At 40.7% G+C, this 26,246-nt stretch overlaps 1 protein-coding gene across 1 annotated transcript in view; it reads left to right on the top strand.

The window, feature by feature from the left end:
- Positions 1 to 26,246, top strand: part of ak5 (adenylate kinase 5) — a 52,669-nt gene that overhangs the window by 9,886 nt on the left and 16,537 nt on the right. Inside the window, exons 5-8 of the mRNA XM_076097291.1 lie at positions 2,307 to 2,420; positions 10,465 to 10,656; positions 15,737 to 15,827; positions 19,621 to 19,694. Of these exons, the coding sequence (XP_075953406.1) occupies positions 2,307 to 2,420; positions 10,465 to 10,656; positions 15,737 to 15,827; positions 19,621 to 19,694 (471 nt within the window). The remainder of the gene's footprint in view (positions 1 to 2,306; positions 2,421 to 10,464; positions 10,657 to 15,736; positions 15,828 to 19,620; positions 19,695 to 26,246) is intronic.

The raw sequence follows: 26,246 nt of genomic DNA, 5'->3' as shown, positions 1-26,246 counted from the left end.
AAAGATTTATTAATTATTATTTAGCTTTTGCTGTCTCTCTACCACCAGCAATTAGCTTCATACTGTAGCTGTTAGTAGCTTCTCCATTTCCTTTGTGATTTGCATCAAGAGCACTCTAACAACTAAAGCTGCTCACTTTTCCAATGTGACCGCACTTCAACTAGATTCGTTGGTCATTTTTGACCTTAGAAACATCAGTTGACAAAACAGACTCAACTCAAGGTTCATACATTTGGCGCAAAAATGCCCCCCCCCCCTTTCTATTGCGTGTGTGAAATCGGACGTGCAAATTTTCAAAGAATGAATTACAGCGCAAATAGGCCCATAAAGTTTTGCAGCTGGGGGCTATTTTTGGCGTCTGATTAAAAATGATTCATATGGCAAAGTATAAATGTTGGCTTTGCGCTAACTACACAGTAGGCAGAACGATGTCGAAAATTATTATACAAAATGTTCAGACCGTGAAGTGCAGAGGCATTCCACAAAACTTCAGGCAAGGAATTTATTGTGTCAGAGAGAAACTGTCTGCCAGTGATGATGGTGTTTTCAAATGCACACCTTAAGAATGAAGAAGAAGATGGCATGATTTGAAGCGGATGACAAAATAGATAATATCATTCAATGCTGCCATTATCACTGCAAAGTCTTGGTGTGACACCCCTCATAAATGTGCTTCAGTTACCACCAACTTCCTGAAGATGCCAAAAATGTCACTGTAACTGCGTGTGGCTATTAATAATAATAATAATAATAATAATAATAATACATTTTATTTATATAGCGCTGATCTTTGTGAATTGGACTGTTTTTTGAGGCTCATTTGCATATAATGGGGATAATATTGCACCAAATGTACGCATACTATGTAATTTAAATGTGTGCAAATAGCACAGGAGAGCCGAGTCACTATTTGTTTGGCAGCTAAGTTATGGGTGCATTTTATTCATTTCATTGCATTTCATTGTCTTATTTGTGCAGATTTAGCGGCCGCAAAAGCCGGGTAATCCCTCTGTGAATTCACCACTGAGGGATTACCAGTAAAAATTCTGTGGAGTAAAAAAAAAGTAGTGTCAATAGCATGTACCCTGCTTTTTAATAAAATCCCACAATGTATTGTGTTACATTTGTTAGACTGTTCAATACAGAGTTCAGGACCCTTATAGGGACCGGCATTGGAAATAAGCAGGATAGCTATAAATGCCGTGATACATTGCATTGGAAAATTGTTGTGCGATTCTGCACGTATGTTGTATTCGTGCCTACCAAATAAATAGGAAATGAATGAATTAACTACAGTGTTTATTATATAGGGAGAAGTGAATGAAACATTTTGGATGCAACTTTGGTGATGGTGCTGTCCAGCTACTGTTGGTTTGCTGGTATAGTGCTTTAAATAGATCGGCACTTTGGCGGTCAGAGATGATTGTTTGACTCTAGCATTCCTGTGAGAGCTCAGAAATCCAGCCATGCAGTGGATCAGAGAGCTTTTCTCAGATAAGCTTTTCTCATTTTAGTTTACACTACATTAATCTGTTCGATGGAATCTAGAAGAGCTTTAATCTCTGTGTAGTCTGTCGTGCTACTGCTTCTATTCTGTCTGTGGAGGGAAATTAAACGTCTGTGTTACTCGGCGTTCGCTACGGATGTTATTTTTAGATCTGAGCGTTGCTCATGTATCTCCGCCATATTGTATGATGCGTTCAGCTCGAGGACATACATTAGAACATGTTGACCTCCGGCCACGAGGAAGTAAATGATGCTAAACGATGCTGGCACTCTGTGGCCTCAGGTGCAATCAAGACAGTTTTTCTGCCGCATTCAGATACATTAAAGTACAATTGGATAAACAAATGAATTATATTGCGGAATTCTCCAATGTGTTGTCATAGTTTTCCATTTACCTTCTTTATGACTCTGAATCAGCTACTCATTATTCATTATCAAAGGGTTTTAACTAATCTACAACCTTGATGAATCTGGGAATTGCTACAATAAACTCACCTCCTCCTTTATACTCCCGCTCGAAAAGCAGATTATAATTACAACAATAAACTTCTTTGCTTTATAATTCGTAGCTGAAATGTCCTGTGACAACCAGTTGCTCGTTTAGAGAACTGCCCACATTGTTAAGCATTTAAAATGGCATAAAGTAAAGTGAAATGTGAGTTAGGAAAGACAGAATTTCAATCAACAGTTGTTTGTATTTTTGGAACTCCAAATGAATCCCCTGCCGGTGATTGTCTTGTTTATTGCTCTTTTGACATTTACATGTAATTATGAATCCTGTTGCTTTCGCTGTTTTCCAGGAGACAACAATAACTGAGATAAAGCAGAAGATCATGAAGATCCCAGATGCCAATGGTATCGTCATAGATGGGTTCCCTCGAGACGTGGGACAGGCCTTGTCCTTTGAAGACCAGGTGAGTTCAGGTTTATTCATAAACAGAGGATTACCTCTTAAGGCCTTTTCATACTTTGAGTCCATACTAAGATATCTTTACGTTATATCAGTGAGTTCTGCGGCTTTTCAGATGCTTGCTGACATCGGTAAATATTTAGATTTAATAATATTTTTGATTTTTTTGTTTTCTTTTGGCCAAGAATGTTGAATATCTTCTTCAGTCCTAGACTCTTGACCTCATCTGCAGACCCCTCCTATCCGCAATCATTTCAATTGTACATGATAGCAGCCACCATTAATGTGCCATTTAGAAACATTGTTCAACAGCATATGGGGCAGCTGGCTGTGACATTTAGTGCAGACGATGTGGAACAACATTTTGTGCTGAGTTTAAAACCGGTTTTCAAGACTTCACCCGAGTTAGATAACAATGTTCACTCTCAACAAGTTTCAGAGTCCAACATGCACAATGAGCTATTCAGGTGGCCTCTGCTATGAACCAAATATGTAAATAAGTTGGTCGCACACCACCGCCAGAGTTTGGTGTATTTGATATCAGATGCTGCCTCGGGTTCACTGTCAGGGAATTTAAACTATTTTATAAGTTGTAAATATTGAATCAGTTTTAAAGTTTATCCAAAAAGTTTAGTTTTATATAACTGATGACTGTACATTTAGATTGTATGGAGCAACGCACCTTCATTGTTTTATTCTCTCACTGATGTATTGACTCTATAGTGTTATTGGCTGGATATTATTTGCATCTGAAATATGAGCTATGAATCAGTCAGTGTGCTTGCAACGTCAGGTGGACTGTTTGACTTTGTCTACTGTGTAATATTTCCTGCAAGTATTGACTTACATCTCACGGTGTTCGTGCTCACTAGGCCTGAAGAACACGCGTTTCAGCTGCTGCTCACGTATTCAACAGTGAAAGATCGGTTTTCCATTCCGCTGCCCAGTCAATGCTTCGTGATCCTGAAGGTAGCGGCACACTGAGCAAGGACTCCGCCCTTTGTCTGGCAGACTGGCTCACAATCTGTGTCGTCAAGCCTCGACTGAAGTGTCCCTGAGCAAGCCTTGAAATACCGAACAGCTGTCGACTCGCTCTGGATGTTTTTGACCCGTTACCTGAGGATCAATAAAACACCACCTGCCAGTTTGGCAAAACATGAAAAAAAGAGTTAAATGAAGAGTCAGGTCCTGTAAATAAGCAACGCAAGGACGATAAACGACGAATGGCTGTTGTACAAAATGTTAAACAGTGTTTTTGTCTAAGCTGGAGCCCACTAAGTGAAATGTATCTTTCAAAGTTGAGTGGTCAATTATGTGACACAACGGTCGATTGCTTTTAGAAAGATTGATTATCTTTCGCACATTTGAACTCACTTAACATTCATCAACTTGTAAATGAGCACTGAATGACTGTTGGAGTGGTTGGGGAATGGTTTGGGGTCTATCAGGTCAGCGTGGATTAAGATTGACTTTATGATCTGGTCATTTTAGCTGCATTACAGGGAACGACAGAGAAGGCCATTAGGGTCTCAAGTCCCATTAACAGGAATCACAGTCCAGGAGGTGAATATTTTCCCTGCTCCAGAGTTAGTCATTCGGCAGAGTGGTGCGTGATTCATGAGAATGTTTTGCAGGGAAAGCAAGTCGCCGTATTATTATTCCGTTTGGTTTAAATATAATATCACTGATTGGTGTGAGTGAAACTAGAGATTGTCTTTATATTCCATTCCCTCCACCATTGCATTGACTTTCTGTGTAATTATTGCTCCCAAATGACTGAATTCGTGATTGCTTTTCTCACTAAATTTGCTGGAATGTTTGTTGTTTTTGTGTTTGCGATAAATTGCTGAATTATTCAAGTAAGATTTTTTTTTAAATGAGGATTCTGTTAAGAAAGTATTGATATGTTGATATGACAGATATTTATGATTTGGGCTGTTTGGTCTGCTAGCATGTCCAGTTAACTAGCGAGGATGTTGAACTGATATCTGAGTTTTTTCCCCCTTAAATTCAGTCTGTAAGGTAACCTTAGTGCTTCTTCCCTCACTTTGTAGCACTGCCTAAAAGCCTCATGAATCAAAAGCTTAGTTTTAATCAATTTTAGAATCTCTGTTCAAATAAGGTTTTAATTGTCTTGTTGACTTTTTATAAATATAAAAAAAACTAATAAGGTAAATGAATGAATCAGGATGAGCCATACTTTGAGTTGTGATTCAAACAATTAAGTCAGATTCATCCACTGCAGGCATGATGGAGATTAGCATTAACACTCTTTAAATGCTGTTTTCTTTGTGCATATTTATTTAGGTTTCCTTCAATCAAATAGGTGTGGTGGGTGATTAAGATGTACATTATTTAACTACTGTAACTAATTCTTCTATTTCTTTACTTTCATTTCCTTTACATAACAAGTTAGCATCATTTTCCTCCACATTTGTGTATGTTTGTATTAGAAATAGTCCTGTACTCTGAATCCTTCTGGCCTACCTGATCTATTGCGAAGCAAACTGATGTAGGCATTGTGGCTGGTTTCTTTGGCTCGTAACACTAACCACTGTGGACGGCTAACCTTCTCTCGTGTTTTTGTTAAAGTCTCTCGTCTCTCCTGTGTAATTGTTATATTCTCTCCCTCTTTTTGTAAAGAGACCAAGTCTAATGAGATCTTGTAATGTGGTGTCTGGTGTCTGAAGGTCCACCTCGTCTGACAGCAGGTTCCAGTTAGTGCATGTTTTCTGTCTGAAAGCTGCACGAGGAACCCAGGCAAAGAAACAAGATGATACGTGTGGCTGGCTCATGTACAGAGAGAGGGATCTCTAAACAGACAACGCTCACACAATCACGCACCCTACTTCTCATTGATAGGACTCACAAATCAGCAGATCAGATGTGATTACCTTCCTTTCGGCGTCTCCACATCAGCTGAGGCTGTAAATAGAAAATAAACAGACAGTTAGTGGCTAACTCACTAACAGGCATTTCCACATTCAAGGAGCCTGGAAGTCTCATAATTAAAATGTAGCTTGATATCTCATCTTATAATTTGGTAAATCACATTTCGTAATAGATAACCACAGAATTAAATTATTTTTCTTTTATTGTCACGATGTTATTTTAATTGTTGCATAAAAGGATTGCTGAAAGGGTTGATGACAGTTTGTAAATGGGCCCCGGGGGTTAGATAAGGACCAGAGGAAGTTCACTGGAGATGAAATCACGTAGATAACACATGTATACAGTTGTGTGTTATTACCGTGTCCCGGCAACCGCTTAAAGAAAAGGCTCATACTGACGTTGGTGATTGCACGGGAGATGATGACCGCTCAGCCAATAATGCACAGATACAGAAGCACTGGGATTTACAATAGAATTAGGTGGCAACTTTATTAAAGGAGCTTTTGTGCAGCTTAGGAGCAAAGAGAGTAAATAACAGTAGTATATGACAGTAGAACAGCAGAAGAACACTTAAGACTTGGACGCTTAACAGACAGACGTAAAGAAGAAGAGGAAGCTGAGACGATGACAGAGAAGACATTGTGAATAAAGATGAAGGGCCGAGACAGATGAAGAGGGATAGAAAGTAACACACTCAGCTACAAAGTCACAGAGAGTCTGGAATCCTGATCTGAAGATGGGTGAAACTAGAGACACTTGGATTCTTGCGAAGCAAATTAGTGCTGGTTCTAATAATCTGACACATTACTAGTTGTGGTACAACATGGGTGTCGTTTTAAACATTAACAATCAGATTTATTTAGAGTCAGTTCAAGAGATGTTGATTCAACTTTTGTGTATTCTGAAGTAGGATAAATATTGGACCCATTTTTCACAAGCCGCATATCTTCAGGACATTCTGATACTCAAGCAAACTAATTAAGGAGAAAATGAACTTTGTTCGAGACCCGTCTCTGTCTCAGCAACACTCGGGTGAGATCTGGAGCTAGTATAGCCAAACATGTTCAAATTATAAGCTACCGTCATCTAACGTTCGCAAGCGCCGTAACTAACTAATTTCCACGATGCTAAATATGGCTGTTAGCTGTGAAAAAATAAATGGCCTATTAGACCACGCCCACGTATAGGGGACAGGAAGAGTATATCATTTTACACCATTGGCGTAACTTCCTGCCTCGTCTTTTGTTGTGGAGCATCTCTGGTGATTTGCCTTCTCTCTCAGATAGCAGTCTCTGCTTTTGTGACTCCACTTTTCTTCTAGCTTGATTATTTTACAATAACTTTGGTGTGACTATTGTTTAAAGTAACTCTTCTTCACAATTGCTTCCAGTAGACCTCATGGGCCCACTGCAGTCTTCCACCTTTGCGGAAAGTGTGTTTAGCATTTTTAATGAATGTGGTCAAGCTCGAATACACATCATTGAAGCACAAACCATTTCCCTCTGCAGAGCTGCAGTCCACGGAATATTTGCGGAGACCTTCAAAGGGTTAAATCTGATTGAGTGATTCATTGACTTTCTAAATGAATCTCAAACACACTTGCTGCTACTTGAAGCATCATGTAATTCATATTCTAGAAGGTTCAGTGCTTTATTTTGCATACCATATTCCCCAGCACTGAGCTCTGAGTGATCCTCTGGGAACCTGCAGCATCCATTTTAGTTGGATTAGTCTCCCCTCACCCCATGCAGCTACTTTGCCCTTTACAACATCACAGCAGCCATTTATGAGGCGCTCCCGTGGGACGCCATCCGTCCTCTTCCTCTTTATAGCGGCCCGGTGAGACCGTCCAAACCTCCATTCTTCCCTCCAGCTTTTTAAATCCACTCCTATCGACTACGAAGGTGTCAGTCCGTCTATTCAACCCTGTCAATTTACCTGTGTATGTCTAAATCCACAACACACACACACACACACACGTCTATTTTAGCAATTAATCAATCCTACTCTTATAGTTGCTTATCACGGAAAATGACCGAACATGCTTTAGTTCCTGCCACTCAAATATGAGGATTTGTTATATATCATTGTCATTTAAATATCTTTGGGTTTTTGACAAAACAATGAAAATAGTTGTAATACAATGCCAATTGGCTTACGTTTGCGACTGATGAGTCAGTTTGCAGCTTGTAGCTGTCATCTTGTCTTTTAATTATTCACCCATCATGATGGCTTTAACAAAGAGGACAAAACAGAGCAGCAGCTACGTTGCTTTGGAGGCTCTTGTGGACGCCATAACTCTCTCTGCACATTCCTCTCCGAGAGAAGTGAACATTTTGCTTTGAGAAGAATTGCTTACTGCATATTGCAAATGCACTTGGCTTAATCTACCCCCTCCTGCGAGACCGACATTTCTGGAGGCTTACAAAGGGAAGTTGCAAAGACAGTAATGTTATGTAATTCTAATTTTAGCAAGCTAACAAAGCTTGCATGTTTGTAAGAGGAAGAAAAAAAGTTTTCACTCCTCAGGAAAGTTGCACCTAGATACATATCCAGTAAGAATAAGCATGAAAAGCATAAAGGTGACATTTGCAAAGATCTGTGCAGGTTACAGTTGAAGATCGAGGTCCATCCTTTGTTAACGTCACAGACGACAACCTTTCTGGTTACTTTGGGACAAATAATCGTAATAGAAGTGTGGGTTAAAGGGAGAGTATTTTAATATAAATGCCATTGTTACTGTCCCAGTGACAGTCTAGAAAGTTATGACGATGTTCTTGTGAAGATACTGAAGTGGGGCTGAAATAATCAGTCGATTATTCAATTAAATTAGTTGATCGACAGAACACAAACCTGCAACAATTTTGATAATCGATTATTCGCTTAAGTCCTTTTTGAAGAAACGGTTTTCCTTATCTGAATCCTCTTTGGACAGAGGGTGTCACGATCAGGCTTTGCCCTGTGTGTTCTGTGTCTGTTTCTTTCTGTAGCTCCTCACTCACCTAATCAGTTCATTCAGTGCACCTGCCAGTCACACTCACCTCATCAGCTCATTACTCTCACCTGTTCACTCTGCCTAGTCACTATTTAAACCCCTGTCTTTCACTCACTCACTGCCAGATCATTGTTTTTTGTTTCCTACCTACCCGCCCGTTTTGCTCTTCCTGTTCCCGGTTTCCCAGTCTGTCTGCCCTGTTTTTGCCTGCCTTGTCCTGCCGGATTTACCCCCCCTGTCTCGTCCTTGGATTACCTGTTTTTGTTTGTGAGCTATTAAAGACCTTTTTTCCCCTACTCTGACTGTCTGCGCTTGAGTCCTCATCATGCCCCGTGACAGAGGGTGTCTAATATTCTGGACAGATTGCAAAGCCCCTTGAGGCAAGGTTGTGATTTGTGATATTGGGCCATGTAAATAAAATTGACTTGACTTGTTCTCCATGAGAACTGCTGGGAGAAGGAGAGAAAACGACCCCAGAACTCTGGTTCATGGAGACAGATGGAGGCGACTGAGAGTCAGCAGCACCACATGCGTAGAAAGGCAGAGCAGAACGAAAGGCAAACAGCGGTCCGTACTGACGCCAGGAATCAGTTTCTTAATCAACAGCAGATTTAACTGGATCAATTTCAGGAAAGAGTCCATCGTGATCAACTAAAGTTGGAACAGCTGTTTGTTGTCTTCTTTTATGCAGGTCTTCTTCACCAAACCAAATACAAAACTTGGTACAGATATCTATACATAGTGGTCCCCACCGAACATGATAAACTATATAAGTGAATGTGTAAATTCCTCAAACGCTAAAAGGTATATGATGTCTATATTTTGTAAGTGACATGATCGGTATCATACATTTAGCTTCACAGAGGACATTTCAGCATTTTAATGCTGAAATCTAATTTAGTTCAACATCCCAGAAGAGTATTAGCTGTTGTGTTTGGCACAAGAGTCCAGTAAACGTCACCTTTTTTAGGACTCTGTGTGTGTGTGCGTGTGCGTGTGCGTGTGTCAGTTTATACCACATGCTTCCTGGCCTTTAAGCTAGAGAGATAGCGTCACCGACAGAACTGCCGGCATTAGAACCGTTTCTGAAAATAGATGCTGTTATGTGATGCGATGATTATACATTTCTGGAGACGTTTTAATGATGATAAATCTAATAATGCTTGTTACAAAACGGCAGCCGGCATCTGATGGCTGCACTACATTAACAGCACAGCTGGAGAAAAATCACAATGGGTATGAGTGTTCATGTCATTATGGAACTAGAAACTTTGATTTGCAAGACTGTTGCCGAGTGGTTTGTGCCTCTATAAACAACCACATCTGAGCCATTTTTGTCTCTGGGTGTGTGCCGGACTCTGGTGTGTTCATTGAGTGCATTTCATCTCACAAAGCAGGGAAACAAACAACAGAGAATGAATCGTATTAAAGAGAAGTTCCCAGTGGTGGTGAGCTGGCTGACTAGTTGTCAGGTTCAAGATGAGGAGAGCATTTAACACTCTTTCCTCTTTATAAAACGACTGGCCTCAACTTAAGAGGTCACAGCCATAGAAACTGAGTTATTTGCCCTTTGATGCTGCTTTGTATTCGATAGATAACATCATCATCATTCACTGATCTTTAAATAGCCAACGCGCAGCTCAGCCTGTTTACTCCGCATACTCGTTGGTTACTAAGGAATGCTTTTGTGTTTTGGACTTTGTAATAACAGAAGCTCATTGTTTCACAAATGAAATCTCCATTTCTCAGTCAGCGCTGCTGCTGTTGCCTGACCTTTTCCCTCAAATTAGAATAGCCAGTGTGTATTTTCTTGCCATCATATCTCGACAACAGGCCTGTCGTAGCTATTACACAATCTCCTGATTGCAGTAGTTTGAGCTGGACGAGATAACTTTGCTCAGAGCTTGTTTGTAATATATATCCAATCTCTTTTGACCTTACCGACAATTAAGTCTTTTTTTCTGGTGCGAATTGCATTTTTGACATTTTGACCTGAGCGCATTGAATTAAAAAATGAGACTGACCTTGAGCTCAATTTCCGGCTGCTAAGTTTGTAGCTCTGAAACGGGTCAGATCATGAACATCGCATGTAAATGAAGGTTTATCCGAGTGCTCAAAGGTTTGGCTGTAATGTTCCGCGCGTCTTTCTCTCTCCCGGCAGATCTGCACTCCTGACCTGGTGGTGTTTCTGGCCTGCACCAACCACCGCTTGAAGGAGAGGCTGCAGAAACGAGCCGAGCAGCAGGGACGACCGGACGACAACCCCAAAGCCATCGACCGCCGCCTGACCAACTTCAAACAAAACACCATTCCTCTGGTCAAATACTTCCAGGAGAGGGGCCTTATCGTCACAGTAAGTCGTGTGGGATAGTACGCATGTCTGTGTTTGAATAGAGACAAGTGATGATGTACAATTTCAATTCTTTCAGTGATGATATACAACATCAATTTGTATTTATATAGCTTTAAATCATAACAGTTATCTGTTATCTCATGACACTTAGACCTTAATCCATTACTGACCCAGCATTCCCTCATGAGCGACAGTGGCAAAAAAAAAAAATCCCAGTGAGACGGAAGTTAGAGCGTCTGTGGCTTCTGCACTGTGACGTATTTCACAGAGAAAGGGAATATTTCAGGGGTGTACACTGTGGATGAATAAAACAAACTGGATACAGTGTTGGAGGCGGCGCATAATTCATTCCTATGAAAGTTGCTCAGTAGCGCATGAAGCAAAAAAAGATTGTATTTCCAAGTATAAAGTTACCTGGATTTTCCCTCCCTCGAGGATGTAAAAGTAAAAGTGAAAATGGACTTAATGACTCTGGGACTCTGCAAATTAAATCTTTCATTGCAGAAACGTATAGTTCCTCTTGTGTAATATCCTTTCCAATTTATTTTGGAATACTTTTTATACTCTGCTTATTGCGTTCTGGTCTGACCTGGTCTTTCCCTTTGCTCTGTTGTTTCATCACAGTTTACAGGTCATGAATCTCACATGTTAAGCTTTCAAAGCGTCTCCTCCTCAAACGTAATCGAAACATAATTGACAATGCCGTTTTGTTGCTTAATGTAATGTAGTGTAAATGCGCAGTTGCGGGTTGCATTTATAGACCAACAATTGTTGGTTTAGAAGATAAACATGTTTGTTCTGTGCTGTAGTTTTATCTGTAGTTTAAGGTCAACTGACACGTTCAGATATCACAAAGTTATCAGCACAGAGCTGTAAATCGTTAATCAGTTGACTTATAAACAACAGAAATAACATTTAAAGCTCTTAAAACAAACCAAGATCTCTTACAGGTATAATGTCACAGTGCAACTTGGCGTGTTGATTTTGTAGAGACACCTTGGGTATAACCAATTTCCTCTCCCGTTACGAGTGAAAGAAGTCTGCAGTACTCTTGAGTGATATGAACGTTCTGAGAACTTATCGATGGATTGTCCCTCCTGTAAATTGCTGTTGCTACTCTCTTTGTGGTGCTGCAGCGTCGATACAGACATGCAGCGTCCCTTCCCCTCTACTACTTACTCGTCATTGCAATCACGCAGACATGACACCTCAGAAAACAAAGGTTGGCTCAGTCTGAAAAATACAAAAAAGTATCGATATTTCTATCTATATTTGCAGCAGATGTGTGGATGATGGTATGATGAGAGAGTTTGCTTTGTTTCTACCAATATCTGCAGAAGAAGTGTGTCTTGTCCTTAAGCTCTTGAGCTTCTCAACAACAAGACATTGTTTTATGGCACATTTAAGGGCTTTAGATTGTAAGTGCATTGTGTTTGTGGGTTAATGAGCGTGAAAGGATTCTTATATATGTTCTTATATTTATTTTATCTAAGTATCCCAATCTTACAAAAGTTTAAAACCTAACAAACAGGCAGAAGAGACAATCAGACTATCCACAAAAACTGATTTATTTTCCTATAGTCTGTCTGTTAACCACCGGCACAAATTCCTCCTTGTGATTCCTAAATCTACATGAATGTCATTGAGACATTGAGTTGCTGATGGTAAATGGAAAAATGGTAAATGGACTGTACTTGTGTAGCGCTTTTCCAGTCTTCCGACCACTCAAAGTGCTTTAACACTACACGTCATTCACGCATTCAAGGTGCCACCTGCCCATCAGGACTCTAACTATCCATTCACACCTAATCATACACCGCAGAAACAGCCTGTGGGAGCAATTTAAGGTTAAGTGTCTTGCCCAAGGACACATCGACATAAACTAGCAATTCCTCTGATTGAAGGATGACCCTGCTCTACCACTGTGGCTCAGTGGTAGAGCAGGGAACCTTCCACTATCTTTCGGTTAAATTGTTCTGTTTTCTAAACCAGTCATTTCCAAAGACTGGGGTTCGCAAGAGTTGTTAGAGAGTCACCAAATAAATTGACTTAACATCTATATCTGCAATAGACCTTTGAGCCACACGAGGGAGCCTGAATGTTCGTATTGATCTGATGACCGTAGCCTACTTATAGCATTGAATCTAATATGAAAGGCTAGCGCACATTCTGCTGCTGGGAGTTAGTAAAAATAATGAGTTTTCACTAATAACAAAGTTGTGATGAAACGTGTATATATATATATTTTCAAAATGGCTGGTTATATTTAAGATAATATCAGGTGATAATTGGAAATGGCAGTCAGGGACAAATTCACTCTGCTAACGATATATAAATAAGGTCTATTGTGAATTGGGTCGCGATGGTTGTGGTTGTGATGGTGAAACACTGATGAACGTCCTCTAATGAACTCAAACAAAACACAAATGTTGTGAACAGTATCTAGTCCGTCTGAGCACAAACACAGATTTTAAAGACAACAATAACGATTAGATGAGTCGCTCCTGCTTATCATTTATTAACACTCAGTTGTTCTCTGAGGCTTGAATGCTTTCGCTCAGCAAAAGACTTTTGTATGAGAATACTCCTTTCATTTTCAATGTCACGTCCAATAAAGGAAGGCATAAGTTTATAAAGGAACAGTCGCAGTGACTCATTACTTCACATCATCGACACATCTACGAGTCTAATAATTCTCAACATTTCACTGAATTAATTTGTCCTATTTCTGCCAAAGTTTTGGCGACGCTGACGTGCAATTACTGTATTTAAATTTTTGAGCCGTAGACAGATTTTGGAATTTGTGATATGTAGATTTCTGTGTAAAAAGTGCTGCTGATGACTAGGATGACTCGACTCATCAAACACACTCACACACACACCTCTACAATGGAGCCTGACGGGAAATTGCAGCAAAGGAGAGATAATAGTTTGTTGAATTGAAGCAATGTCATTGGCGGAAAAAGGACCGATCTAATGAAGTTTTCCCCGAACGCGTTCAGCTCCAGCTTCCTTCCCACAGGCTGCTAGATATCACGCAGATATAAACAAACAAAGGACACCTAGCTCCATCCTACGTGGAGCCGTATCTCTCCGGGGGTGGTTACAAGGTATCCGTTCATTATTCCTGGAATATAAATACGGTAGTGGCAATGTAGCTAATCAGTATGAACTATCTTATTTATTTATTTTAAAGAAAAGAAAAGAAATCAAGATATCTCCCGCTTAGAAATTAAAACAGAATGTCAATTTTGGGCATATTATTATTTATTTAATTTTACATTTTGTCTGTCCTCTTCAGACTCATACTCACAAGCCACCGGCTGAGCTCCACTGTGTTGGAGTTATTTCCGGGGAACGACAGGGTCCCCTCTATGCAAATGCAAGTCGCTGAGGGGAAGTCTCTGTCTGTTTGTGCCTACGCACTGCACAGCAGTTCGGAGTACCCGGCCCTTTTAGGGTCTCTGGGTAGCATTCTGGAAAGGGCGCCGACTGGGCAATCTATAGGTCTGCTGGGGGACTTCAACGCTCATGTGGGTAATGATGGGGAAACCTGGAGGTGGGTGATTGGGAGGAACGGCCTGCCTGACATAAACCCAAGTGGTGCTTTGTTGTTGGACTTCTGTGCTAGCCATGGATTGGCCCTAACATACACCATGTTCGAGCATAGGGTGGTTCATGGTACCAGAACACCCAAGAGCCAAAGTTCTATGGTCGACTTTGTGGTCGTATCATCAGATCTGCGGCCATATGTCTTGGACACTCGGGTGAAGAGAGGAGCAAAGATGTCAACTCATCACCACCTGGTGATGAGTTGGATCAGATGGCGGTGGAGGCTGCCGGACAGACCTGGTAAACCCAAGCGTGTGGTGAGGGTGAACTTGAAACATCTGGCTGAGGCCCCTGTCTTCAACTCCCACCTTCGGGGGGATTCACGAGTGAGGGTAAAATGTTCACACTTTGCAAAACGACCTGAAAGTTCGACAGTGGACTCGACATTTTCAGATTCCAGCCGGCTCGGCGTGGATGCAGTATTCGTTTTGATTATTAGCCTAATAAATGAAGCCAGTTGCCCTTTTCTTTCCAATATAAACACTCTGTTCTGCTGCATTCAGCTTTTCTCCAAAAAGGTAAAAACTCCTCATCTGTCCTTGAAAAGTGACACTTTCTCTGAAGAGCCTCAGGTAGCCTCTGTATGAACTACACAGAGCCTCTCTGTGGTTAGCAAAACGCTGCAGTGTCACAACAGTCGGTCACTTTTCTCTGCTCATCCTGCCAGACGCGTCGAGAGGTCTTATGGGTTTTCGGGGAAATCCTCCCCTCTGCTCCTCTACAGGTGGAGTGGCAGGGCTTCAAGCGCAGGAGTGTCCTCTTTTTAGGTTGTTCCCATGGAAACCCCAGGAGAAGGCTGATTGTTGATTGTGGGTTATCCTTATCTTACATTTCGCCATTTGACCTCCACTCCCACAGCTGACACTCTTTCATTTCTCCGTGTAGTTTGCAGTAACCCTGCTGAGAATCACACACCTGTAGGCAGAGGGAAACAGAGCAATTCTCTCCCGTCTGTATATTCGGTTCTCTGAATGCACAAGGTCGCCTTGTCATCCTCCCTGATGGGAGCAGAGGCACGGCCAAAGAGCAGATTGAGGAGGAGGAGAAGTCTGCTTCAATCAGCTTCCAGCTCGCTCACAAACCACATTCTTCACGGTCAATCATCGAGCACTGTTGGTGCAAAGGAAGACAGCCGGCCTCCGAATAATCTGAAAGGGAGGCTAATTAATCGAATGTCATTAAAGCTTCCGGTGGGAGTTGAATACAAAATGACCCCGCGCGTGTAGCTCCCGGCATTAGAGCTCGTTCCTTACGTTTGATCTTATAATGAATCTCATGTCACGGCGTCTTAAGGGACTGAGCATGTCCCTTTGTGTTTGTGATGTTCTAGGTTTCAGGTCATGACTTCTGCCTACGTCTTGTATCTGTCGTTTCTGTCAAGCAGAAAGAATTAAAGGTCAAAAAGAAAAAAAATATAAAAGAGTATAAAAGATGTTTTTTTTTTTTTTTCTTTTTTTTCTCCTTTCAGTTGGATGCTGACCGAGACGAGGAGGAGGTCTTTTGTGACATCAGCATGACTTTGGACAATAAGCTGTTTCCCTCCAAAGAGCCGGCAGCCGGTGAGATAAAACATAAAACTTATTTCATAAAACTGTGAGACAACAAGAGATTGAAGTCAGTGTGTTCTGAATGGGTTTTTGGTTAGATGCCTGAAATAAGCTCAAGATATTTTCACGTTTTGTTCAGTAAATATCCCACTCGGGAATTTTTAAGCTTTTATGTGTCTTAAGAAAAGACAGTTGTCTTTTTAGTCTGTTCAGTAAATTGTGTTCATTGTTGGTAACACTACAGTACCACATGCAAAACTCACTGATGCTTTTATTTTGTAAAACTGTCTCTCTTGTACGATTTATTATTATTTGCTGTGAGGGTGAAAATCACTTGCTAAAGCGTGGTAATTATACAGTATATTCTGAACTATTTAAAATGATCTGCATCCTGTGAAGTGATTGGAGGAACTCACGTTGCCCGGAGCTGAATGTGACAGTTCAGGTAGACGGGTTGATAAAAAAACCTAAATCATCATTTAGTTGCAAGGGCACTGATATTGTAGGGAATTGAATTGAATTGTGTGTGTGTGTGTGTGTGTGTGTGTGTGTGTGTGTGTGTGTGTGTGTGTGTGTGTGTGTGTGTGTGTGTGTGTGTGTGTGTGTGTGTGTGTGTGTGTGTGTGTGTGTGTGTGTGTGTGTGTGTGTGATTTAGTAAAGGGCATTCTACAGCAGCTTCGAGCCAAATGATGATGAAATATGATGCAATAGATATACTGGTTTTACAGCTTTTTAAGAGCTACATGTGTTCAGTGTACAAATGCTTCTCCAAAATAATCCACACACACAATCAGAGGGAAACAACATCACCCACCAGCTCCCTGGTTACCACAAGAGCTGGCATAGCAACCAGTGAAGCAGGGTTTGCCAGGCTTTGTGAGAAATACAGAATCAACAGGGTGAGAGTCGGTCGTTCATCAGTCCGATGGAGACTGTATACGTGTGGTGTAAAACCTGATAATTTACCTTTTTAAAAGAAATGTGCCAGACGGATTCACATCTCCGACTGAGACAACCTCACGTTTAAAAGATGCGATCAGTCGGCGCTCTGAAGGTGTTTCTGCAGTAACAAAGTCAGCCTGCACCATTAAAGCTCATTAATTAACACAAAACAACAATCCGCTGTTTTACAGGAGGTTTTGACTATTTGTTGGTCGGGATCATCGTCCTGATCCTATGAAGCCAAAACATTATCTTTTCCTAAAATGAACCAAGTCAGTTTGTGGTCTAAACCTACGGAGATTTCTGGCAGAAGCTCCTAAAAGCAAACTTGTCCCGTGTGCTTCTGCAACATAACCCAGAAGTTCTGGTTTCATTTCAGCTCTCTATCCATCTAAGCCCAGTGTGAGCTTCAATGCAAGGATGCAGGAAGGATCGCTCCTTTGTTGCTTTTTCTAATCATCTTTTGTTTTTGCCTTCCGGTCAGCGTTGAAGCTTTAATGAGAGAGGTCGTCGCAAACGCGGATTATAAAGCCCTCTAAGAACAATATGTGCTTTTGAGCTTTATAAATAAACTTGACTTGGCTTGTTTTTGTTTTTGTGTTTGTGCCACACAGCTCGAGCACACTTGCAGCAGCAGGGAGCTGCGTAGGAATGGGTGGAATACATTATGAATTGGTTATTATGTGACAACCAATCAAATAACCATTTCGTTTCTTACTCTAAAAAGCCTTCTACACCAAAATAGGAATTTTGTGATGAAGGGAACTGTTTTGAGCCACGACAGATTAATTTAGGAGGAAACTGAGGTTCGTGTGAGGAGGAGCAGAGAACATGAGACGACATATGGCACATAAAGATAGTTCAGAAGGAGGAAATCTCTTTAGATTCAGTGTTTTTCTGATCAGAGGAGAGCAGCCGAAGAGAGCTGTTAGCAGACAGGTAGGACGGTTTGGATGTGGCATCATTACTACACAGCTGTTCTGTAGAATTTGTACATTAAGCGATAACGGCCAGACACATAATGTGACCCAGTCTCACATTCACATCAAAATTGCTACGTCCTACTTGACAGCTGTCCGCTTCATGGCAGGACACCGAAATACAGATGGCGACGGTGAAAAACTGTATACTTCTACCACCCATATACCACTTGAGCTGGACAAAGTCTGCAAAATCTGCAAAATTGATCCTGTAATTAAGCAAAAGAGAAATCATCAGTCAGTGCCGGTGCTTTCTCTCAATGTTTACTGATTTGTACTAAAACGATCATGTAGCCAAATCTCATTATATTGTTGGAAAGGTAATACATTAATCCCGTAGGAATGAAAAACCTTATAGAAAACTGATCTTTTCCTCATTTAGGGCATGACTGAACAAGAGATCGAGAGAGCTTCCCATCACAAATCCACGTACATACAGCAGTTATGTAGCTGCACTTTGAGATGCATTTAAGAGCAGCGTGACATCGGTACATTTGTCAAGATGTTCTCCTGCATACATTTCCTGTAATGGAGCCTCACAGTAGCAGTTCCATGGAGGCATAAGTGGGGTGCAATTGTAAAAGTCTATTTTTGCATCATGAAACGTGCAAAATGCACATGAAAAAAAAAAAAAACGTAAATGTGAGTCACGTGTGAATCTCAAGCTTCCACCCTCTCAGAGATCAGGTGAGATTGCGTCAATCGGCTGATGTTGAAAAGTATGAGGAGCAGGAAATTTAAAAATAGACTAGCAGTAGTTAAGGCAAACTCTTAAAGAGAAATTGCCTCCCAGTGCATCTGCTGCTTCTAGCGCCACATTGTTCCCCAGCAGAGAGGAAACAACTGCCACTCTCCTGCTCGGTCTGTACTTATGTGGTCCAGACTGAGGTGTTGCTGACGACTGCAGCCTCGGCCGCCTGACGCAACAAAGATCTCCACACTGTCATAACCTCAGCCCCTCTGCACTCTGACATGCTGCTGACTCTGAAGTTGTGAACTGCAGAGAGGACGCAGGTGTAAATCAGGTGCATCCTGACTCTTTTTTAACATAATGAATGTAAGAAATGCACAGCTGCCGTCTCTCCGGGATCTGCCTGAACGTTTGAAGCTGCATTCTTGCAGAATCTAACCCGGCTCTCAGTGCAGAAGGAGCTCTGGCGTGCAGGAAAAAAAAGAATCTGCCGAGGGGAAGTGTTATTCACGACCCAGTTCCACCGAGGGAGAAGACGAAGGTGCTGCGTGTTAAGAGTTTATCACAGCATCACCCTCGACTGCTTTCTGACAACTTGGAAGTTTAGGTTCAGGTGTTAATTGGGCCAAAAGTAACATTGATTTGAATATTTTTGTTTCCTTAAAAATGCAGATGTGCAACTGTATGTTCACATATGGAGGTTTGCTGAACTGCGTGCTGTAGTGGAAACTATTGTAATGAGATTTGGTCACAGTGCATATTTTAAAGGCTCTTGACATGACATTCAGAGCATTAATTTAGCAGCAAAGATCTATTATCTATGTAAAGATATAATGGAGTAATGTCTACATGAGCATGAATGAAGTCATGCGTGTCCCACTGGCTAGCTAATGGCCGCCGCTGTAAGAAGTGGACGTAGTCACCGTGACGTCACCCATTGGTTTGTAGACTGCTGCCGTTTTTTCAGCCTCGAATTCAGCATTTTGGCCGTCGCTAACTTGCCTTTTTGCAACCAGATGTGACTTGAGAGGGAGGAGCTAAGTGCAACTGAACGCTGAATGTGACTTTTAGCTGACCAAAAATGTTACAATTAACTTTCATAAACTGAAAACACACTTTGAAAGAGTTAAACGCTGTAACAACCACCAGTCGATCACAAAGTAGAGTTTGATGATGTTTGTTCTGTCTTCAGGTCCCAGTGAGCTGGATCTCAGTCTACTGGGTGAAACCAGCAGCCTGGCAGATGTTGCTTGCAAGTACGATGAGGTAAGATCCATTTCTAATATTTGAATATGGAAGTTGATTAATGATTTTCGATACCTATTGTTCATTTTTTTTTAAACGTCAGTTTTGGTACCAATACCTTACTTTTAGAAAGAAAAACTCTCTTTTTTGTTCGTTTGTTTACCACATGAAAAACGTCTCTAATACAGTCGTGTTTAATGTTGTCTTGAAGTACTGGAAGCAGCTATACAAACACAGGAACATAAAACCTATTTAAAGAACAAATCTGATCAAACGATTTTTCACACAAGACCTGGCAAACCATTAAATTATCATTTTTCTGTAATTGCTGTAATTTTTTTATCTGAAAATTACATGTTCAGATTACTCTAACTTTGTGTTTACATAAGCATGCAGCCACACTCGCCACAAAAAAAAACAGATTTTCCCCCGTTTCCACATCCTCTGCTTTCACTCTCTCCCTGCTTTTTATTTGCAAAACCATTAAATGGTAGATCTTTTTTATCAAAAAATGGCAAACGGTGAAACAGTGAAGGCCGGTGATTCAGAGAAGTCCAGAGAGGGACCATGTTGTTGTGTAATGCTTGGCGAGGGTGCAGACGAGCATCGTTCCTCCACACTGCAGTGTAACCCTGACCTCCGTCTCATTTCCCATCCTCCGAGTGTCTGGAAACAAATTGCTCAGCTCTCACTTCCTCTTTATCTTCAGCATCTCTCCGCTTCTCTTCTACTCAATATTCTAACTCAAGGTTTTCGTCTTTGCTTGGGAGTGTTGCTGCCTGAGGGGCTTTAATATATCTCAGTCTTCTAACCAGGCATCGGTGTCTCGGTGCATGTTCTCTCTTTCAGCACAGCACACCTCTTCACATTCATACAGTGCATCGAATTCACACTTGGGAGCTGCTCGTGATAATCGTTTACTTTCGGCCGCTCAGTTGTGTTTTGCTGGCAGTAATTCTGTGGTGGTTGAGTAAAAATGCCCACCTCTGCAACTTTTGCTATAATTTTCTTCACCTCTCTCTCTAACTACTTAATATTTTATATATACTTGTTCTGTTCTTTATTAACACCAGAACCAGCCTGGTCTCCGACAAATAATGTAAAAAAAAAAAAACTGCATTGTCAATTAAGTTTTGCGGGAATGTATTTTTTCCAGGATAACGTTTGTATCAAATACGTCTAATCAAAGTCAGAGTAAGAGGTCAGAGGTCAGAGGGGACAGACGAATCAAACACAGGACATTCACCCAGGAGACAGATGTTTGTGTCCCCATGCGAGTCCTAAAGTAACACTTCTTTTACCCAAAATAGGATCTTTTACTCAACCCATCCATGTGGTTTTGTTGCCTAAACCTAAACCTAATTGAGAATGCAGTTTCGAAGCAGCAAAAGCACCACAAGCTGTTAAAACACTATAACACTGATTACGTGTATTATGAAGAAATGTGGAAATGTTGATAGGAATTGTATTTCGGTTCAGAAGCATTGAGATTCAACGTATCCGTGGTTTGCATAAACGTACAGTGCCAACTTTTTATAATAAATTACCAGATTGTTTTGTTTAATACAGAAACACGATCTGATTAATTGCACAATATATGAGCCCAGATTGGTGGAACACTGTTCAGAACCATCATACTTTAATTAAGAGTGGCTCGATGTTGCGTTAACTAATCAAAGGCTGCAGTGTTTCACCTTCTTCCTCTCAGCCTGCATTGATATGTGGTGTCTATTGTCCACAGAGCTCGTCACAGTGTTTAATCTTCACCAGTCCTGTTCATGAACAGATTTACTCTCACTGCTGGGTGCTTTGGTACAACACAACATCCTGCTGGGTGTGATTAGCTAATAAAAGGCTCTTAGTCATGCCACAGAACAGTGAGCTTAAAGTGACAATGATTAAATAATGAGTAGGTGAAAAGTGGTCAATAATTATCAGACACATTCAGTGCCAGCGTAACGCCTGATCCATCCATACTTTAAACCTTGTAGAGGACAAGGAGAGGAAAAACAGGCAGTTCCTGTCCCTGTGCAGCACTTCCTGTGGCCACGCTCCTTCCTGTGAAGTGGAACGAAGACGCCATGCAGCCTTGTCATCCCATATTTGTGGCCTCGGATGTGAAACAGAGATGAATTTGCTACCGTGGCGATGCACAGAAAAGGCAGAGCGGCTATTCTGAGTCTCTGGAGTAAAATCTCGTGGACATTTTCCTCCGATTATTTCTTGTTTTTCTCCACCTACAATGTATTCCTGATAAGAGAACATCTGGTGTGGGTGTGTGTTGTATGTCTGAGTCCATTTCAAAGTGCAATTCAGTGGTGGAATGTAACTAAGTACATTTTCTCGAGTATTGTAAGTAAGTACAATTTTGAGGTACTTCACTTGAGTATACAGAATGGGTCATTTCACAGTGTTATATTATTATATGATAATTAGTTTTTAACACTAACACATACATGTAGAAGCATTTAATGTAGTGCCAATTTTAGATACGTTGTATACAGTACTATTGGGTAGATTAGTATAGTACTGCATCATATATATATATATATAGTGTAACAGTACCTACAAGTGTCAAATAAATGTAGTACAATATTTCCCTTTGAATTGTAGTAGAGGAGGTATTAAGTAGCATAAAATGGAAATAATCAAGTAAAGTACAAGTATGTCAAAATTGTACACAATATGTACTTATTTACATTCTACCAGTGAAACACTATTTAAGGCCACAAAGATGATCATTTCAAACTAACTTCCATCATCACATCAGAAATGTGCAGCGCGTCATGCAGCTGCTCTCTGTATAAAGATGATGAAGATCATGATGATGATGAGGATGACGAGCACTCTTCAGCCCACCAGAGCGTCTCCGAATGCCTTTTGACGGACGTGACAGTTTGATGTTGTGGTCCTGAGGTTTGAAAGTAATGAGTTGAGGCTGACAGCCGCAGCTTATTTGATCAGCTCAGACAGGTGACTCACCAGGAGAGTCTGACGCGAAGGGATTATGAGCAGACGTGAAGATCGAGAGGCAACTTGTGCTGCTGACAGCATCGTCATCGTCGTGCTCCATTAGACGTCAGTGGGCTTTTTAGCCACACAAGAGAACGGCGCTCTAGTCGTGATCATGTCAGTCTCAACAACATGTCGGATGGTTTTCTTTGTAACCTACAGACATTCATAGATCAGAGGATCCATTAACTCCTTTCCTTAACTACTGTATTTAAGTACAAATTTGAGGTACAAACTTGAATCTTTTCATTTTTTGGGCATTTTATGCTTTTACTCCACTAAATTTAAAAAGGAATTATTGTAATTTCTACTTCACTAATCTTGGACATCTTTAGTTGCTTTACAAATTAGGAGGTTTACTTACAAAACATAGAGCTTTGCAACAGCATTTCTTACTATTTTCTGAATATTTTCAAACCACACAATCAATCGATTAACGGAGAATAATGGAGCATAATCCATAATGAAAATAATCATTAGTTAATAGTTTAAAATGAGCTTCTACAACAGTAAAATCCTGCTTTTACAGTAATGCATGAGTGATAATAATCTAATTTAATATATAATAGTATTTCAGTCACAGGGGACATCCTTCTACTTTTAATACTTTAAGTGCATTTTCCTGATTATACCCATACTTCTACTTTTACCGTAAAAAACATTTTCAACGCAGGACTTTTACGTGTAACAGAGTATTTTATGTACTTCAAATATATTCTCCACCAACTGTAAAATCCAGTTTGATGTTTATGTCAAACAGAAAACTAATCATGACTATTATGGTCACCATCTGATCTTAATTGATCCCTAAATGTTCATACTATTGATTTTTCACCCCTAATGGCAAACTCAGGGAAAACTATCAACGTTTTACACATTTTACCTAAAATTCCCAAAAAAGGGCAGTCATGATATTTGCTGAGAAAATTCATGGTCCCCTGTGGAGGAACCATTAAAGCCCTGACCATCACACTAGCAACACATTTAGGCCATTATTTTCACGTGTACACACGCTTTGTGGATTACTGGATTGTTGCATCAAGTACATTTATTTTTACAGGTATTTTAGTTTGCTGGTTTAGTCGAAAACTTCCGGTAATTTAATCTACAGTTCATCAAATCTTTTAGGGATGAAAATGTTGGTCCGTCCAAAATTTTGGTCCCGTACACGTGTCCATCGCTCATTATCAACATACAGCATCAGTTTCACAGGAATTGAGAAGAACAATCTTCTTTTACAGAGGGTTTATGTGTGTGTTTGTGCGTGTGTGTGTATTTACATACATATTTTGTCTCCATTACGTGTTGGCAAGGCGTGCTGTGCATGTGTTTCTCTCTCTCTCTCTGAGTCATCAGACCAGTTGGTGTACCCACATGCCAAGCTGGCTCGTCGTTGGCACCCAGCACTCCCCCACACTGACGCCATTTATTCAACACTCTCAGAGCTCTGCTTCACTTCATTCTGTGTCTCTGCTGTTATCCTCTACTGAATGTAACTGTAGTTCCACTTTACACTGAGCCCTCTGCAAACGGCCACGTGTCTAAATCCCAAACATTAGAAGTCAGTAGAAGAACAATCGGTGGTCGAGAGCTGCTAACCTCCGTCTGTAGAAGTGGTGTTCTGAGACCAGCTCAACTTTGATTTGTAGCGCTTTACGCCCGTCACAGAACGGCACATGTAGAGCGTCAGTTTTAGCTTTATGTCACCGGCTTTCATTAAAAAATGACGTGTAGCTTGTTGCTGTGTCGCTCGTCATGTAACGCAGCATTAGTAAGATTCATTCTAACGCTACATTTAGAGGATCTTCCTTCTTGTCATTTAAGTATTTTACTACACACACAGTCCTCCAAATCAAAAGGTTGAATTCATATTTCTTTGTCATGTCGCCCTGTAGAACGACACGTAGATGTGTTTACTGAATGTATTTTGTCTGTGCCTCTAAAATTATTACACATCACTGTTGAACGATTGATCAGTTTTATGATGGGCCAACAGGATTTTTTTTGAGTTAGGCACAAAAACAACTTGGTTTGTGTTTTGGAAACATCATGATTTGGGTTACACCGACTACTTCGTTAAGGTTAGGGGAGCTCAGTCGTCACGGTTAACAGCTACATGTTTTTCTCCGGCAGACGCTAATCTCACGCTATATTTATAGTGCACATCAGAGGTTTTTCACTCAAATGTCTCGTTCAGACACTTTTTAATAGCTGCATGCCTGAGAGACCCACCTAGTAGACACAACAGATGCTCATTTTATGTTTGTAACGAGACTTTTGTAAATGTGTTGCACAATTTGAATCGTTTTCTACTGCCAACAAACATCATGAGAATGTAAGTTTGTGTTGGATAATGCAGGTTTGTTCCAGTTTTTTTCTAAATTAAAACACAATGACGACATCTGAGTCTTTTTACATTCCCTCTGTACTCCCACAACTTGGTGCTTGCATGACTGATCCGTCCAGACATCCGTTTGCCTTTTAAAAGATCCATTAACATTTCAATTTACAAGCCTTTCTGCAATATTTGAATAGAAATGAGACAGCACTTAAGTTTAAAGCTGCAAGAGGTCAAATGTGAAATGTGAAAGAATTTGGTCGCAGTGAACCAACAGAGAGTTATCTGCCAACTCTGCAGACGTCTTTCAGCTCTTTGTTTTGGTTTTACAGCTCGCCGCTTTACTGTGTGAACAATCTCTCATAAATGGTCTGTAGGCTACACACCACCTGTGACAAAGTTAGCAGCTGGTGAACATAGTGGAGCGTTTACAAACCTATCGGGGTGTGAATGTATCAGCGGTGCCTAATCTATTTGGTGCCCCTGAAATTGCAAGTGGCTCCAGCCTGGGGCCCGGCCCCCCCCCCATTTGATATGGTCTAGGACCGTGGACACAAACACGACTCCAAATGAATGCTTACGTTTCTCCATATCTGCTGCAGTAAAGAGTAAATAAGCAACTGTGTGCTAACACATTCACCATATCAACATTACGTGGTGATAATATGTCAAAGATGTGTTCTAAAGGCAGCTTTGTTTAAAGCAACAATCATTGATTCAGAGATCCCGGTGAAAATTCTCCCTACGAGCGACTCCTTTCACATCTCCCATAATCATTTGATCCACTGTTAATATAAATAATATTTATTTATTTAAGGTGATTATATACTGATTAAAACACAGTTATGAATATTTATATTATAGCGATTTGAATCATGAGAGGGATCAGATTACTTAATAACTTAATTCAGGGCATGATTTTCCTCCCTTTATTAAAATGATTCCTGCTTTATCTCTGTCACGGCTGTGGATGTTCTCCTCCTCAGTCCTTCACAAAGATCAGCAGTGTAATCATTCATTATCAGCATTATTAATATCACCTCTGCAGGCTGTTTGTATGCTTGTCTTTTTCTGGTGTCACCAGACTGTGGCGTTGTCTTAATGACGCACTTGAGTTATTCGCTGGTCATCTGAGCCCCGAAAGAAGCAGACGGCCCGAAAGCTGAGAAAGGATAACCATGGAAACCTGCAGCAATGAGGCTTCAGGGAGAGATTTATTTTTG

This window comes from Anarhichas minor, unplaced genomic scaffold, assembly GCF_050575085.1.
Source record: "Anarhichas minor isolate MPS153535 unplaced genomic scaffold, ASM5057508v1 ptg000024l, whole genome shotgun sequence".
In the NCBI taxonomy this organism is placed as follows: domain Eukaryota; kingdom Metazoa; phylum Chordata; class Actinopteri; order Perciformes; family Anarhichadidae; genus Anarhichas; species Anarhichas minor.
This window is presented reverse-complemented; position numbering and strand designations above follow the sequence as displayed.